Source organism: Eretmochelys imbricata, chromosome 2 (assembly GCF_965152235.1).
Source record: "Eretmochelys imbricata isolate rEreImb1 chromosome 2, rEreImb1.hap1, whole genome shotgun sequence".
Classification (NCBI taxonomy): Eukaryota; Metazoa; Chordata; order Testudines; family Cheloniidae; genus Eretmochelys; species Eretmochelys imbricata.
In genome coordinates this window covers 6,615,737-6,632,372 of record NC_135573.1, presented here as the reverse complement: position 1 = coordinate 6,632,372, position 16,636 = coordinate 6,615,737, and the positions used below count along the sequence as shown (strand labels likewise).

At 46.4% G+C, this 16,636-nt stretch overlaps 1 protein-coding gene across 1 annotated transcript in view; it reads left to right on the top strand.

The window, feature by feature from the left end:
• Positions 1-6,066: 6,066 nt before the first annotated feature.
• The window catches only part of ADGRB1 (adhesion G protein-coupled receptor B1), a 76,825-nt gene continuing 66,255 nt past the window's right edge, over positions 6,067-16,636 (top strand). Inside the window, exons 1-2 of the mRNA XM_077810909.1 lie at positions 6,067-6,167; positions 13,545-13,647. Coding sequence (XP_077667035.1) covers positions 6,067-6,167; positions 13,545-13,647 — 204 coding nt within the window. The remainder of the gene's footprint in view (positions 6,168-13,544; positions 13,648-16,636) is intronic.

The window sequence follows — 16,636 nt, the reverse complement described above, 5'->3', positions numbered from 1 at the left end:
TTGGGTACAATAGCTGTAAAGTGCTTTGGGAGCCTTTGGATGAAAGAAATGAAATCATTCATCTAGTGCTACAACAGACCCCTCGGTTTATGGAACTCATTCCACAGGGGGAGACATGGTATGAGAATGTGGATTGGTGGCCAAAGGCTTTAGGAGGTGAAATTAGAAGAATTTTGTCATGTGGATGGGGGATTTGTCAATTTCAGGGGTAAAGTTTTGTCTTTTGTACATGGAGATTTGGTAGTGTTGGAGTGGAGTTTTGACAGAGTTTTGTTTTGGCAAGGGAGGACTTTAGGGATACAGCTGGGAGGTGTAATTTCCAGCTCTGGTAGACAAATGTGTGCTGGTTTTGACTGAAAAATATCAGTGCGATGGTAGGTGTGGCAGCTCAGGTCACCTGAGTATGTACCTAGTTAGATCAAAGCTAGTGCAGGTGCACGTGTACATCCACCCAAGCTAGAAATCATGCATTCAACTTCCGTGTAGACGTACCCCTAGGAAGGGGTTTCTTTGGTTTGAGGCCCCTATCCTCACCTGAACTGTACAACTTTGTCGTACTGCAAGCCCAAGTTGTATGGACATGGGAGAGACATGTCAAAACTGGGACTGGCTGATGGAAATCAGGACGCAGATTCAGCGTCTAAGCCATGCAAGGATGCAGGCCAACCTGCCAAGCTGTCACTTCCCTACAAGAGCCAGTAAGTCAAGTATGAGTTCACCTTGAGGGAATGTCCCGGTTTACAAAGGCCTGAACATGTATGAATTACCTTCAGTCTGGTTCTCTCACTCAGGAATCCAGGATCATAATCAAACACTCTCCCTCACTTAATGTAAAATACAAACATTGCATTAGTTCACTGCCAGCTCTGAGGTATATTTTGGGAGGGGGGGGGGCGAGGAGGAGGATTGTTTTGAGTACAGTTTCCTAGGCTTCTCTTTTCTCCTGGCCACATGAAGATTCACTTCAATGAGACTGGTTAAATATCATGTTGCGCTTTCTGCGAATCCCTGGCCACCAATTCCTCTGTTTGCGTAGCAGCCAGGGGGTGCCACTGTGACAGAGAATGTTGCAGGGGGTAGTAAGAGAGCAGGCCAGCAGGACATTTATCTAAGGTAATAATATGGTGTCTGTTACAATAGTACATGAGCTCCTCACCCTCTTTAATGTGCTTATCCTCACAGCGTTTCAGGGCAGGGCTATTGTCCCTGTTTGACAGATGAGGAAGTGAGGTACAGAGAGACCAAGTTACTTGCCCAAGGACACGCAGAAAGTCTGTGGCAGACCAGTAAATTGGACACTGCTTTCACGAGGCACAAGGCAATGGCCTAACCACTGGACCACCCTTCCTCTCTGGAGGGAAGGCTTCATATTGTTATCAAAAGAAGTGCCCTTCCCAGATTTGTTTTTGTAGAGCGTGGTACACAAAGCTTCGGTGCTGAAGGGTGTAAACACCCAGGGAGGGAGCGGAATTCTCCAGGATGGCCCCAGGGAGTGCAATGGTCTGGGCTAAATCCCCGCTGAAGTTAATGGGAAGATTCATTCTCATTTCAGTGGGCTTTGGATTGGGCCCTACCGGCAGCAGAAGTAATGGGATGAAACTGAGCAAAAGCCAGGTTGAATTCAGGCCAGTAAATATTTCCGGATGGTGAGATCTGTTAGACTGCAGCCTGGTCTCCCAGGGAGGAGCAGTGGAAGCCCCATCACTCAAGTCATTTCTAACTAGAAATGGCCAAGCTCTGAGCGGATACCATATTGCCACAGTTGTGGGTGATGGTGGTACTAGAATTAGGAGATTCCTGGACGACACTGAAAAGAGCTGGAGCTTGGTTTCACTTTCCAGGCCATCTCCCACTTACGTTTTCAAACGAGGCCCTTCATGCTGTCTCCCATGCTGCCCCTCACGCCTGGGAGGAGCTCCCTGTGGACATCTGCAAAGCCACCTCATTGTCCTCCTCACAACTCCCCTTTGCTGTGAGGCACAGTGAGGCTGCTGGTGTACAGAGAGCACTGCCTATCATGCTGACCTATATGATCTCATTGGTTGTACTGCCCCATCTCTGCCTTCTTTGGTCTCTTGCCTTAAACTTGCCTTATACTCAGGGTACATTTACACTTACAGCTGTGGGTAGAGTGCAGAAACTGCATGACCAGCTAGCACAGGTATAAATAGCGGTGTAGACGCTGGGCATGGCTTAGCCAGTGCTTCCCAACCTGGGGTTTGTGAAGTCTTGGGGGTTCGTGAAATGTATCGGGGTTTCTCAGAAAAATATTCTGTAATGGTGGACAGAGCCATCCCTAGGGACCCCAACCCCCAAGCCCCATGACCATGATTTTGTGGCAGAACAAATTTAAGCTTTGTTGTAGTTGTGCATTGTTTGCCTGGACTGCTGAAGACCCGAATGCTTGTGGGAGGAACTCTTTATTTGAGTTGACTTCTTAAATATCTTCATGAGGTTTCACGTCTGGTACTCCTTGATGAAACATGTAGGAGGCTTAATTGAAGTGATCTGAGCTACAGAAGTGAAATCTTGGAAGAGTGTTGCCATTTTCATAATGTAATAAAATTCATAATGTAATGATAAATAGTGTGTAATAAGCATGTTATTTCCAAGATCACTGCTTCTATAATTTATGCTCCGGTAAGGGAGAAAATCCCTGGAAATATTCATTTTTAGGAGGGGGATCGCAAGATTTGATATTTTTGTGAAATGGGTTCCCGGGCTGTTAAAGTTTGGGAACCACTGGCTTGGGTGAATAAAGTAGCGTAGAATTCCTTCCTCGCCTAAGCCCCCAGGGTTTATACCATACGTGGCTTTCTAGATACCCAAGCAGTGCCACTTCTACACCGCTAGTTTTAGCAGTTGCATCCCACTGTCTGGCCACTACCAGAGCCTTTCCCCACTGTCGTGGAAGGCTCCAGCAGTGGGGAAGGGTGCTGGGCCAGAGCCTTTCTCTGTGCATGTAGATACACGCCACAGTGAGAAGTGAGGATGCAGGCTGCCTTTCACTGCGGCGCGTAGCTACATGTAAGGCGCCCGTATTCTGCGCGCTGCTATAAGTGTAGACGTAGCCTTAGATTGTAAGCTCTTTGGGTCAGAAATATTTTTTTTTCCTGCTGTTCTTGTTCTGTGTTTTTGTACAGTGCCTAGCACAATGAGGTCCTGGTCCCTGGTTGAGGCTCCTTGGCGCTTTGGTAGTAACAAATGAGTAATAATAATAAGGAGCTGGAAGCAGGGCATTCTTCATGAGGCCCTTAGACGCTGGAATTCATTTCCCCACATGTTGGTCAGCCAGAGATTGATTTGTTAACCTTAGCGCATGTGGCAAAGCCCATCTTTTCTGACAGGCATTTCAGGAAGAAGGGAGTTCCAGCTGGTGACTGATGTAGATGTCATGTTGGTTGGAACCATAGGACGGGTTGTTTTTTAGGTTTTTTAGGTTTCTTTTCACTGCAATGTGATTACTGGTAATTGGATACTTGTTTAGTTGGGACACTGAGATATTGCATTGCTGATTTTGATACTTACGAGGGTATCATTATGTGTTTTTGATGAGTAAGAGGTGACTGGAGCTAGGGGCTAGGTGCTGGAGAGATCTAAATTATGAAAGAAACAGCTGTTAAAACAAACTGCAGTGTATAATGATGGGTGAATTTCTCAAAGGGCCTGAGCTGAAGCCTGTTGAAGTTAATGGAAAGGCTCCCATTGACTGCAGTGGCCTTTGAATCAGACCCCAGATCCAGAATCTCATTTAGGTTGAGCGTCCAAAGGTTTGGACACTTCTTGAAAAGTTTATCCCAAACTCTTTGGGCTGGAAATCCTGCAAGATTTCCCCTGGGGTCTCTAGTACATCCTGGTGGGGTTCAGTTTATAAACACTTTAAGAAGAGTCTTGCTCTTCATTAACGCCTCTAATGAGAGCCAAAATGTGCTGAGGGCCCACAGCAACCAAACGAAACAACTGAAAAAACATCTCCCAGCTTTTTCAAACTGCAGGGAAGGTTCAGAGCAGGTGCAGTTCACTTCTGGGCAAAGGTTCAGCTCAGTTCTCATTTGATCCAATCTGGTTTGCTTGTCTCTAGTTATCAGAGTGTATTGCAGAGTTAACCGCATGCGGACTACTTGTCTGTGAGGGCTGCCTGTTCCTGTCCCAGATCCACGCAGAGCCAGTGCTGGGGGATGTTTCACCTCGTTTCAGCATTTGTAGCAATAAACCTGGGTACCGGAAAACCTAATAACGTCATCGTCCCTGGCCTCACACCCTCACAAGCTGCCTCGATCAGTTCAATCACAAGGGATCATTCTCCTCTGTCATCAGCATTGGGGATTTCTGCTAGCTGTTCTGTATTCATTCCAAGCCGGGAGCATTGACATGGATAGCATGGAGCATGGTGGATAAGAAACATGCAACAGAGAAATACACAGTGTAGTCTGGAGAAGGGGAAATTTTGCCATCCATGATCTGGAGAACCAGATTAGGAGGAGCCACTATGGAGCACTTGACACTTCAAGAGCACATGGCTGACAGGAGCTGTGGGTTCACACATCAAGAGAGAGATATTCCTCTCTCCCATCCCCAGTCATGACTTCTCCAGCTATGCTAAAGGCTGGTCAGGTCTAATGCATAGGATGGACTACCTGTACAGGTTCTCCCTCCCACACCCTCCACCACCAAACCTTTTAAAAACTGCCTTGCCATGTGTTTACCCCCAAAGTCTCCACTCATGGGCAGTGTCTGGGAACCAGTGAGACCACTTGCTATTTGACCCAATAAAGGTCTCAAGCAAAAACTTGGACAACCTTAATGTTTAATAGACCCCCACATCTCCTTCTGCATGAATAACAAGCCAAATTCATCCCTGGTCTACCTCCATTGCATTCAGTGCCATTACACCTGCAATGAGTTTGGCCTCACAGAGTTTAAGACAATCCTTCAATGCCACAGCCCAGTTTTGACCAGTCAAGTGGTGGGTCCACCAAACGGACTTGGCCACACAGGAGATCAGTCCATACCATTCTTATCCCTGTCCTGTATAAATTACTAGACTCCCCCCTTTCTTTCCATGAGTGAAACTAATTTTGTCCCCCTTCCTTCCTTCCCCCACCCGCCACCCACTGCATGGCAGAAGAGTTATAGCTGAGCTGAAAAATTAGAAGTGCAAATTCTTTACTTCAAGAATGAGACCATGGGACCCCCCAGGCTGAACATCCAGGAATCAAAACAATACGGGATTCAAAGCATAAGCGTGAAAGGAAGTTTGGGGCAAACGGAGGAACTCAGGAGGAGGGAGTCACCATAATATGATCATCTTCTCCTGCCGTGGTCTCAGATGTCATTTGAGGATTTGTGTGTTGGCTGTGAATGGGTAGCTAGTTAACTCCTTTCTTTTCCCAGGAGAGGGGACAGGACGGAGGTGAGGGAGTAGGGGCAGGTGGGATCCTGTAATTTGGGTGAATTCCCTCCAAGTGTACCGGCTTGCTTTGCATAGGAAGAGACGCCAGGTGCAGTCGAGGAAGGATGGTGAAACAATGGCCATTCCAGCTGGATGTTATCACCGAGTTTATTTATTTATTTTCCTCTTCGCTTGTTTTGTCTCCTTGCCTGCCAGATGGTGCTTTCTAATTGGTGGAAGATTTTCACCCTCTTCTCATCCTCCGAGCTGCAATGATAGCAGCTCCCAGAAGAGCTGATTTGTAAACATGCGAGCGTGCGGACCGCCTGCTGCCATTGCCTCATTAACCCTCTCGGGAGCCTCGTGTTAAAGATGAAGGGCCCAGTTCTCCTTTCTCAGGCAGCACTTTCACACTGTTCGTCTCCATTAACTTCACTGGAATCCCTCCTGGTTTACACCAGTCTATGTGAGAATAGAATCAGGCCTGATGAGAGGCTGAGTCAACCAAAAATGTGTCTGTTTCTCACATCCTATTTGTTTGTTTCAGTTTGATGTGGTCGCCAGGTCAATTGACACGTGCTCAGGCAATTGTGGGGGAAAGATCTTGTTATGAAACCGAGCTGGTAGCGTTTGCTGAGCATTCTTTTTGTCTCTTGTTTTCTCTCTTTCAGAACATGGAAAAGGTGCTGGTCCCTTCTGTCACGTTAATCGTAGGCTGTGGAGTATCTTCGCTGACGCTTTTGCTCTTGATTATCATTTACGTCTCTGTCTGGAGGTACAGATTTCTTTCTCCACTTTTCTCACTGGGCACAGCAGCTGTCACCTGGGCTGGGTGGATTCTGGAGGTTCTGCCCTCCTGTTGTGGATGTTTGGGTATCCGAGGTAGAGCCATTTTCTGACGAGCAGGTGCTGAACGACGTGGTGTTGGTGGCTCAGTAGGTGGCATTCTCTTCTCTGGCACATAACCCAGTATGGTGCTGGCTGGAGAGGCAATGGAGCTAGTTCTCTGAACACTTGAGTCACAGGCGTTAACATTTTCAAAAATGACTTGCTGTTTGGGGTACCTCGGTTCCTGGGTGTCCACGTTGGGACACTTTAAGAGGCCTGATTTTCAGAGGGTGGTTGCTCAGCACTTTCTGAAAATCAGAACCCTTTAAGGTGTCTCATGTTGGAGATGGGCAAAACCGAAGCACCCAAAATCACTATTCACTTTTGAAAATGTAGGTCCGAATGATCCCACAGCAATTTTCATAAACTTAAGTGTATTAAGTGTATTAAACCGAGCATCCTGGCCTAATCCCAATTTAGATAGCTACATTCTGTCTGCCTAAATTCCCCCTGCAGTTTCAAATATGGGATTCTTCTTCACTTCCTGTTGAATAGGGTTACTGTTCACTATTAAACAGCTGCTGTGTATCACCCCAGAAGTAGCTGCATTTTTGTGGTGGCTTTGACTCCTTAACATACAAAGTTTGATGCATCCAAGGCCTGCACTGGCATAGAGTCTCCAGAGGAAAGACCCCACTCAAAGCCCAGGTACATGTAACTCTGTAGTTTATAAGGCCAGAAGGGGCTTAGTCTGACCTCCTGCATAGCACAGGCCATTGAACCTTACCCAGGGATTCCTGCATTGAGCCCAACAACTTGTGCTTGAGCTAGAGTGTATATTTTAGAAAGTCCAACCTTGCTATAAAGACTCCACATTACAGAGAATGTGCCACATTGCTTGGTAAACTGTCCCAATTGTCAGCTACTCTCACTGTTAATAATGTACACCTTATTTCCAGCCTGAATTTTTTAGCTTCCGATTCCACCCGCTGGGTCTTGGTTTGCCTATGCCTGGGGAGTGAGTCGAGGTGAGTTTGAGGTGAATGTTGGGGCTAGTTTGTAGCAAGATTGGGCCTCAGTTTTATATTTAACCTGAGGCTGAATTTCCAAGCAAGCCAACTACAGGCAGGAGTTTCCAAGTGAGCCTGCGACTCAAGTTTGTCTAGGTTAAGAAGCTCTCTATGATCAGAATTTTTCTCCCTATACTTACAGCCTGCGATCAGATCGCCTCTTAAAGTCTCTTTGATAAGCTAAATTAATTGTGAGGTTCTTTAATCTCTCACTGTAAGGCAGGTTTCCAGATGTCAAATCATTTTCGTGTCTCACCTCTGAACCCTCCTCATTGTTTCAACATCCTTTTTAAAGTGCGGACACCAGAACTGGACACACTTGCAGTAGCAATCTCCCCTGTGTTGTATGCAGAGGTAATATCTCCTGCTCAACATTCCTCTGTGTATTACACATCCCAGGATCAAGTCAGCCCTTTTAGCCATGTTATCTCCTACAGACAATGGGGAGTTCTCAGAAGTGGGTCCAGCTGTATTATTCCTAAGTCATTACCATCCGAGTCCAGGAACTCCGCAAACCTGGCCTTTTGCCAATGCGTGGGAAAGTAGCTTCTTGTTACAACAACGTTCTACCCACATGGTGTTCTGTGGAGAGCACTTACTGGAATTCAGCTGCTTTGTGGAGATTTAGCTGAGAATTTCCCATGCAGACTTTTGGACAAAGGCAGCTGGAGCATGTGTGTGTGTAGGCTCAGCTTGAAAACCAACCTGTTCTCATGAATAGATTCACTGAGGCTGATAATTTGGAAACATTCCCAGAGTTGTGCCCAACTAGCGTTTGCTTCTGTATGAGAAGGCAGAGAGAGGGAATGGGAATGAGAGCAAGAGGGAAGGGGGAGTTCAGGAATTTTGGAGAATGGGCAAGATACCCGAGAGAACATGAAAGAATCCTCGGGTTCTCAGTCAAATCCTCAGAAGCTGTTTCCCCATACTGATACATGCCAGGCTATCAGTGAGAGTGAGTTGGAGCTTTTTGGCTCGAGTGACCAGTTCAGATACAGTCAAACTGGCAGAATGTGGTTCCAAACTGAACATTGTTACTGTCTGATGGGCTGTTTAGTGATCCCTTGGTGGACTCAGTCCAGTTCCTGGTGGACAGATGGTGGCAACCCTTACTCACCCCCTCCACTAAGGGTACATCACTCGCTTTGTTTGCAGCCTTGACAGAGCAGCCAGTGACATAATGGGCCATGAAAACTGAACTACCTCCCCATCCCCAGCAGTGGTTGCTCCTGGTCAGGCTTGGAGATGCAGCCTGCTTGTGATCCGTGTGCTCTACATGTTCTGTGGGTAAAGAGAGGACTTCTCTGCCCAGAACAGTCCATCCTGAGTGTTATATGAGTGCAGAATTCTCTCAAAAAATGCCCCACAAATGGGCAAAGCCAAGGGGGATAGATTGTAGGGAACATTCCTCCCTGGCTGGGGATGGGCCAGGTCATCTGATTCTCTTGCAAAGCTCTGATTGTTGTGACTTCTTTTCCTCTGCTTCTTGACACCCAGGAGCATTCATGAATGTTCTCGTATATTTTCCATCCCTGATCTCAATGTTGTGCAGCAACCCACTGAGCTGCAGTGACCTTTCCATACCACCATGATCAATGCTCTGTATTGATTAGCTCTCCCACTGCTTCTCTCATCAGCCAGTCAACAAGCAGAAAAGCCCATGCCTCTGTGGTTTGCCACTGATGGCTGTGTGAAAGCTACGTCCATGTCTTTCTGCAAGATATCAGCATGAGTGAGTCTCACCTTCTGCTCCTCACAGCTGAGTGTAATTTTTGTGGCTGTCCATGAACTGCCAAGGTGCTTCTGCCTCCTGTTTCACGCTGGCCCTGCTTTAAATCCAGTTGTCTTCCCTTCCCTAGCGGTGCTCAGATACTGCGGTGGGGGGTCATAGGAGAAGATAGCCAGATAGAAAGTGTGGTTACAAAGAAAGAACGAAAGAAGCATAGTTGTGTGGTTCTCCCTGCAGCTTGGAGAAGCTGGAGCTAGGGTTCCCAACTGCCTCAATTTTGGCGGGGTTTGTCCCATCGGAAGCACCCTGGAGTATCAGGAGGTGTGATCTCCTGTGCTTTAGTGGGTGAAGGCAGTCGCGTTTAACTTCAAGGAGAGGAATGTGCAGTGCTCTCATGCAGTGGTGAGTGTGCTGTGCCGTGGCACCTTTGGGATGTGGTGTGTAGGTAGCGTAGGTGGAAGAGGGCAGGCCCCGAATGTCCCCTCATCTCAGTATTTTCAGAGTGCACAGAGACTCAAGTGGAGTGCGGGCCAGAAGGGACGACTGCTGCCTTACGAGTTATTCTAGGATGAGGGCAATGATGAAGGCACAGGGGCTTTGTTTCCGTAAGGATGAAGCTGTGGTAATCTGGATACTGGAGTGAGATAGAGATGGTCACAGCTAGAGCAGACCTCAATGGCCAGTACTTCATTATAAACGAGCTGCTCATTCCATGACAAACCGTCAGCCAAGACTTGACTAAGGTTGACTGCCTTGGGGAATGCAGGACAAATCTGCATTGACCATAGGCAACTGGGCCTCATTGTCCATTGCCCTGTACCTTGTGCCGTCACTTACAATTGGTGCAGAATAGGTGTAATGGGAACAGGAGCATTTACAGGAGCATTTACAATTTGCATTGGTGTAGATGATTGCAGGTATTGCAGGGCCTTGGGGAATCAGGGCCATTCTCTGGGAATCAGGGTTAGGTCAGGCCGTGAAGTTGACAAGATGATTATGAGTATGATAATAATGGTAATGGAAGATTTCTGTTCAAGCAGACTGAATCCAAAAAGCCCTGGACTGTGGAGACTCAAGAATCAGGATCACAATTTTGTGTCTTGAGCCCAAGGAAAAAAAGAAAGTTGACATAGATTACATTCATGTAATTTTTGACCCAAGGAATTTAAAGCACTTTGCCAATATTAAGCGACTCACCCAGTATCGCACCAATGGGAATGGAGTCCAGGACATGTGTCTTCCTGCTCTGATCATTGTACTAGCTAGCTGGAAAACCAAGCTGGAAAACCAAGAAGAGAGTATGCTTATTCCTAAACATATGCCATAGAAAGAAGGGAGGTTCCCCCTTCCGCCCACTCCGGATCCTCTTTCACTTGGCTGTGAATGTCCAGATAACTTCCCATCCAGAGCATGTATTTGCCCCCACTCAATGGTTTGCATTACATTTGCTCTGTGTGCTCTTTACCATGACTCAAAGCTCTGAGTTTTCCTCTGTGTGCTGACTATCTCACCCCACCCTGGGAATTTCAGAGATAACCCACCAGATGGCCATAACTTCCCGCATTGCCCTCTGAGAACACGTCGCCCTGTCCCAGGGAGACAGGAGAGGAAAAGGGTGCTGGGCACCAGGGATTTGGGGAAGTGGAAAAGGAAGGCTTTTCCAGACTACATGGCTTGCTGCTGCAGCATCTGCATCACCCAATCTGACACTGCACCATTGTTGGATTGCGTCTGCATGTGCCTTTTTAATCTTAGCATCAGTTTCTGTTGCCACCGAGCAGCTTCCACTGGGCTCGTGGCCAGTGGAGAGCTTGACCCGTTTACCCCCTATGTCTTATGGCTAATTTATATCAGACATAGGGAGACTTGGGCATTCTTCCAGGACTAGTGCTTGGCACACACTGGTAGGAAATGGCGGAGCCAAGACAATTGGCAGCGTCCTCAGTGGTCCTTGATGTCTACTGTTTCCAGGTGGAGTAGAGGTTCCCAATTCTCCCCTCTTATCCCACAGTCTATTCCCCTTCCTTCTCCCATGCCTATATCCCTACTGCCGTTCAAATTACCTGGTCTCCCCCAGCAATACGGTTCCCTCTTAGCCTTTGCAAGGGCTGAGATAATATTGAAAGCTGAACTGTGAAGGTTTTGTGACTGTTCAACCAATGTTTAACCTGGCAGATCCCAGCCAAGCCCTGGGGTGTCTCATGCCTTCTGGACTGGCCAGTGTCCTGGGTTAAAGGTAGCTCCTAGGGGGCAGTGTGCTGGGAGTGGTAGGGTCTGTGATTGCTAAGTGGAGGGACCAGATTAGAGCCTCTAGGCAAAGTCAGGCCAGACTCTCTTGCCTCCCCTTGCCAGGATCCACACACACACACACCCCCCAACCCATGTAGGCTCCTTGTTCCACCACCCTCTGTGGCAAGGTACTGCCTCCTGCTTCCTGTGTGCAAGCAGCAGAGGGTTGGTGGTTCAGAGCTGGAAGCTGTAGTGGTGATTTCTCGGCATGGAACATATCTGTTCTGAAAGAAGGGGATGCTTGCTGACTAGAGACTTCCAGAATATTTGCATTGAGACACAGGCTGGATTCACCTGTCAGTGAACCCAGCACCAGTGTGCGTGAACATTGGGCCTAGATTGGAATGGGGAGTCAGAGAAAGCCTGGGGACTGAGCTGAGGTGAATTTGAGGTGGATATTGGGAAAAGATTGGGTTCAGTTTTCAAGCGAAACTGAAGCTGAATTTCCAAGTAAGATAACTGCAGGCTGGAGTTTCCAAAAGAGGCTTTCCGGGGATGTGGGGGGGAGGATGAGTCTTGGGGAGAACTGGTTGAGAGCCTAGTTTCAGTGAGAGCTCAAGACCTGAGTCTCAGGGAAGTTTGGGCTGATTGCTGCTTTCAGCATAAACCTAGTTACTCTCAGTGTCACAGAGCCACAGCTGGAGTTTGTGCTGAGCATTTATATTTGCCTGAACGCAAAACGGAAAGGGAAGTAAAGTGGAGTTGAAGGCTGCAGGCCGTGTACCAACAGCACATGGTCCCACTCAACACAGCCCGGGCACCTGGCGCACTGAGCAGCGAATGCTGCTTTGGCTGGGCCAGCAAGGAATCCAGAGCTCAGTACACAGCCCGACATATTTACTGTTGCCCGAAATTAGTCACTGATATTAAATTACTAGGCAACATGCTGGAATACACACTTCAGAGAGAAATCCTGCCGTAACCTCCAGGGGATGCTAAGAGAGCTCACTCTCTAATTTCCCTGGGCCTAAGGTCCTGTTTCGACTCAGGCAAACGCCCACCAATGTCAGTGGGAGTACTTGGATGAGTAAAGTGACTCATGCGTGGGACGGGGCCCTAAGTCAATTGCTGAGTAATGCAGTCACTTTCTTTTCTTTTCTTTTCTTTTCTTTTCTTTTCTTTTCTTTTCTTTTCTTTTCTTTTCTTTTCTTTTAATTAGAAGTGTACTGAGAAATCTCCCCAAATTAATGAGCGAGTTTAATTAGATTCCACACACGCAATTCAGGAGCAAGTCATAGCTGTGCTGTGCATTGATAATCAGAAAGGAGTAATGATTTGAGGCCGGGAGGTGCTAAAGTCAAGAGCTGCTACTGTGGATTCCCAGAGTCCAGCACCAGAATCCTTACTTAGACACCTACATGACTGGCCTGTTTTTTGAAGGCCTTTGTGCCCCCCAACTCCTGTGGAAAGGATATCAGCAGCACCTTTAGAAACCAATCAATGATTATTTTCTGTTTCAGGGATGCCTTGTCAGGTTAAGCAAAGGGGGAAAGTTAATTTTCAAGCAGTTTGTTGAGAAAATGCATTTATTTGTAATCTCCTTTTATAGCCTGCATGCCTGTGGCTCTGTGACTGCTTTTTGGAAATCTTAGCACGTCTGCGTTGTTGTTTAAAGCTGCTTTTCAAGGCCCCCTTTCACATCATTTGAACTGAAGAGAACTTTTAGCGCTTAGCAAGTTTCAGAAAAGGTTTAGACGTTTATACGAATAAGAATAGCATCTGTACCGACAGTAGCTAGGATAAAAATTACAGGGGTTTTCAATCTTTGTCCTTCAGGGCACCAGCTGATCACTGCCTGGGGTCAGGAAGAAACTTCATCCTCATATAGGGTAGTATTGTACAGTCGGAGTCCTGTGCTTTCCCCTAAAGCATCCAGCTTTTGCCACTGGCAGAGACTGAGTATGCCACTGATTTGTCAGCGCATCCACTTCTAACATTTATATTCCTGTCTCATCTAGGAAGATAGCGTTGTCTAGTGGCTAGAGCATAGACCCGAGGTCTGTTCCTGGCTCTACCACTGACCTGCTGTGTGACCTTTTGGGAAAGTCACAGTACCTCTTTGCCCTCCCCCCTCCTTTGTCTGTGGAGATTATAAAATCTTTAGGGCAGGGACTATCTCTTACTAAGTATCTATACAGTGCCTAGCACAATGGGGCCCTGATCTGGTTGCACCCTTTAGGAGCTACTGTAATACAAATTAAAATACAGTAGTCCCCTCCCTCTTTTCTCTTTGCAGATACATCCGCTCAGAACGCTCTGTCATTCTCATCAACTTCTGCCTGTCCATCATTTCCTCCAATGCTCTCATTCTGATTGGACAAACCCAGACCCGGAATAAGGTAGGATACAAATTTCTTGTTCTCTGATTTAGCACTGAGCTGATCTGTTCAGGCAGCTTTCCCCTTCATCCCTCTTTGCCTCCCTCTGTTAATTAGCTATGTGTCAGAGACACCACTAAACGGCAGATTTCAATTTTCTTTCTTGCTCGCTCCTTGATGATTTGGGAGCATCCTCAGGGCTTTCCTGAAAAACCAATATGATATTTTTGAATATCTGCCTAGAGTTAGCGGGCACATGGCGCAGCAAAGGAGCATGGTTGTTTGTAAGACTTTAGCCATTTTATCTTCCAAAAACTCAAAAAGACAGATGGGCAGGGTGTGGGGGAGGAACCCCAGCGACTCTGCACTGTAAATGCTTTGCCCTTCTTGGCTGGCTTTCGTCCTTGGAGCTCAAAGTATGTTGCAAGCATGAATAAAAAGAGCCTCACAGCACCCTCTCTAGCGTAGGAAAGTGTCATGAGACCCATTGTACACATTGCAGAGCTAAGGCATGGGGGCCCAGCACCTCCTCGGTATTTAGATTTCAAATCAATGGGAGTCAGACACCTAAGTACCTTGGAGATATGAGCCTGAGAGCTTAAATGATTTACCCAAGGTCACAGAGTGAGTCGGTGACAAAGTTGGAATACCCAGTTGCCCTGATGTAGCCACTAACGTACGCTCCTTCTCTGTATTATCAAGCAGGCTACCATAATGATTCTGTTTGCCAGCCAAAGCATTTTAATTCTCCTACTGGCACCTTTTATAATACCAGCCAACTCTTATCATCCATCACTCTGAAGGCACTTCACAGAGGAGGCCACTGTGCTGTATTATCCCTATTTTACAGATCAGGAAACTAGGCCCTAAAAATGGGAAGGGACTTCTCCAAAGTCACCTACGGGGCTAGTGCCAGAACCAGGACTAGAACCCAGGTCTCATAAGATCAGTGCTAGCTATGCTGTCTCTTCTTGAAGCTTTATTACAGGGAAGCCCTAGGACTGAATGAGCAGACTGACTAGCCTTTTGGTCCCTAGAGAAGGCCTTTCAGTTCAGTGCCAGGGCGTGTCTGGGGGCCAGTGTGGAAGACATTTCCCTGCTCCTGCTGCTCAGGTCATACTTTCTGTGGATAAATAGAGGGACTCAATCCCCAGGCCTGCAAGTCCCTCGTACGATGTGCACTGCGAAAGTAAAGCCATAAGCTTGCCCTCTTTGTGCATTGTGCATGGTCTGTTAAGTGGTAGAGTGGGCTGGGAGGGATGGCGAGAATGGCTTTGCAGGGGCTTTCACTGGGAACTTCAGCTGAAGCCAAGAGATGTGTGTGCCAAAGCGATGAAGAACAGCATCTCTCCAAGATCCTTCCCATTTAATAATCCTGGAGGACCACGGCTGTGGCTCCTCTTTGGCTCTGGTCGCTAAAAAAGCAACTTCATCCTGGGGAAAAAAAAAAGTCAACAATTTTGGTGGAGCTGCTCCTGTGCCTTTATTTATTTCTGTCCCGCTTCGGTGCAAAGTTATGGTCTAGTTTGTCCTTGGTGTTTTTGCTCCCCATTTTATGGATGTCCCTCATCAGAGCCTTTAGTGGGCAATTCAGTGCTTCTGACTGTGATTGCAAGAGGCAGATTAGTTCTTTGAACATAAATATGCATGAAACCCCATAAATAGAAAGGTTATTCTTGGATTTCCGCTCAGCCATCTAGTAAACAGTCTCCAGGAGGGAACAGAGAAAGAAACTACGCAGAGAAAAGGTTTGGGCTCCATGGGGTCTAAATTAGAAATTTATAAAAGCTGAATTATTGATGATGGAGCGTCTGAAAATTTGGCAAGGGTTTGCAGCTCCATTTCCCCCCAAGGGTTTCTTTGTCATTGATTCGCTTCAGTATTGTGAATTTGTCCTTCATTTCCACCTGTGGCACTCCAAAGGCCAGAATCTGATTCTATTTGCAAAACTCTTCAACGATGAAAGTGCTGGATAGGGGCTAAATAATTGTAAGGCAATACAAAAGGAATGAGCCCTGCATTATCCTGTCAAACATTCGTTTCTGTGAGTTGAGTAATATATTGTAGGCACGATTATGTGGTATTAATTAGGACTCAATTAATAAAGAATGAAAGAAAGGTAATGTAATTAATGCAAATTGACATGGGTTTATGGAAAATAAATTCTGTCAAACTAACTTGATGTCTTTTTTTGACGAGATTACAAATTTGGTAGATACATTTAATAGTATTGACATAATATAGTTAGATTTCTGTAAAGCATCTGACTTGGTACTGCATGATATTTTGATTAAAAAACTAGAATGATACAAAGTTAATATGGCACACATGAAATGGATTAAAAACCTACTGTCTGATAGGTCCCAGAATGTAATTATAAACAGGGAATTGTCAATGAGCAGGTGTGTTTCCAGTGGGGTCTCTCAAACACTGGTTCTTGGCTCTCCGCTATTTAACATCTTTATAAATCACTGAAAGAAAACATCAAATCATCACTGATAAAGTTTGCAGATGACACAAAAATTGGGGAAGTGGTGAATAATGAAGGGGACAGGTCACTGGTTCATAATGATCTAGATCACTTGGTAAGCTGGGCACAAGCATAAAATATGCACTTTAATATGGCCAGATGTAACTATGCATCTGGGAACAAAGAATGTCGGCCAGACTTACAGGATGCGGCACTTTATCCTGGGAAGCAGTGATTCTGAAAAAAGATTTGGGGTCATGGTGGAGCAGCTGAACATGAGCTCCCAGTGTGATGCTGTGGCCAAAAGAGCTAATGTGATCTTAAGTTGGAAAAACAGGAGAATCTCTTGTAAGAGTAGAGAGATTATTTTACATCTATATTTGGCACTGGTGTGACCACTGCTGGAATCCTGTGTCCAGCTTTGGTGCCCATTGCTCAAGAAGGATGTTGGTAAATTGGAGAGGATTCAGAGAAGAACCACGAGAATGATTAAAGGAGTAGGAAACATGCCATATAGTGTCAGACTCAAAGAGCTCAATC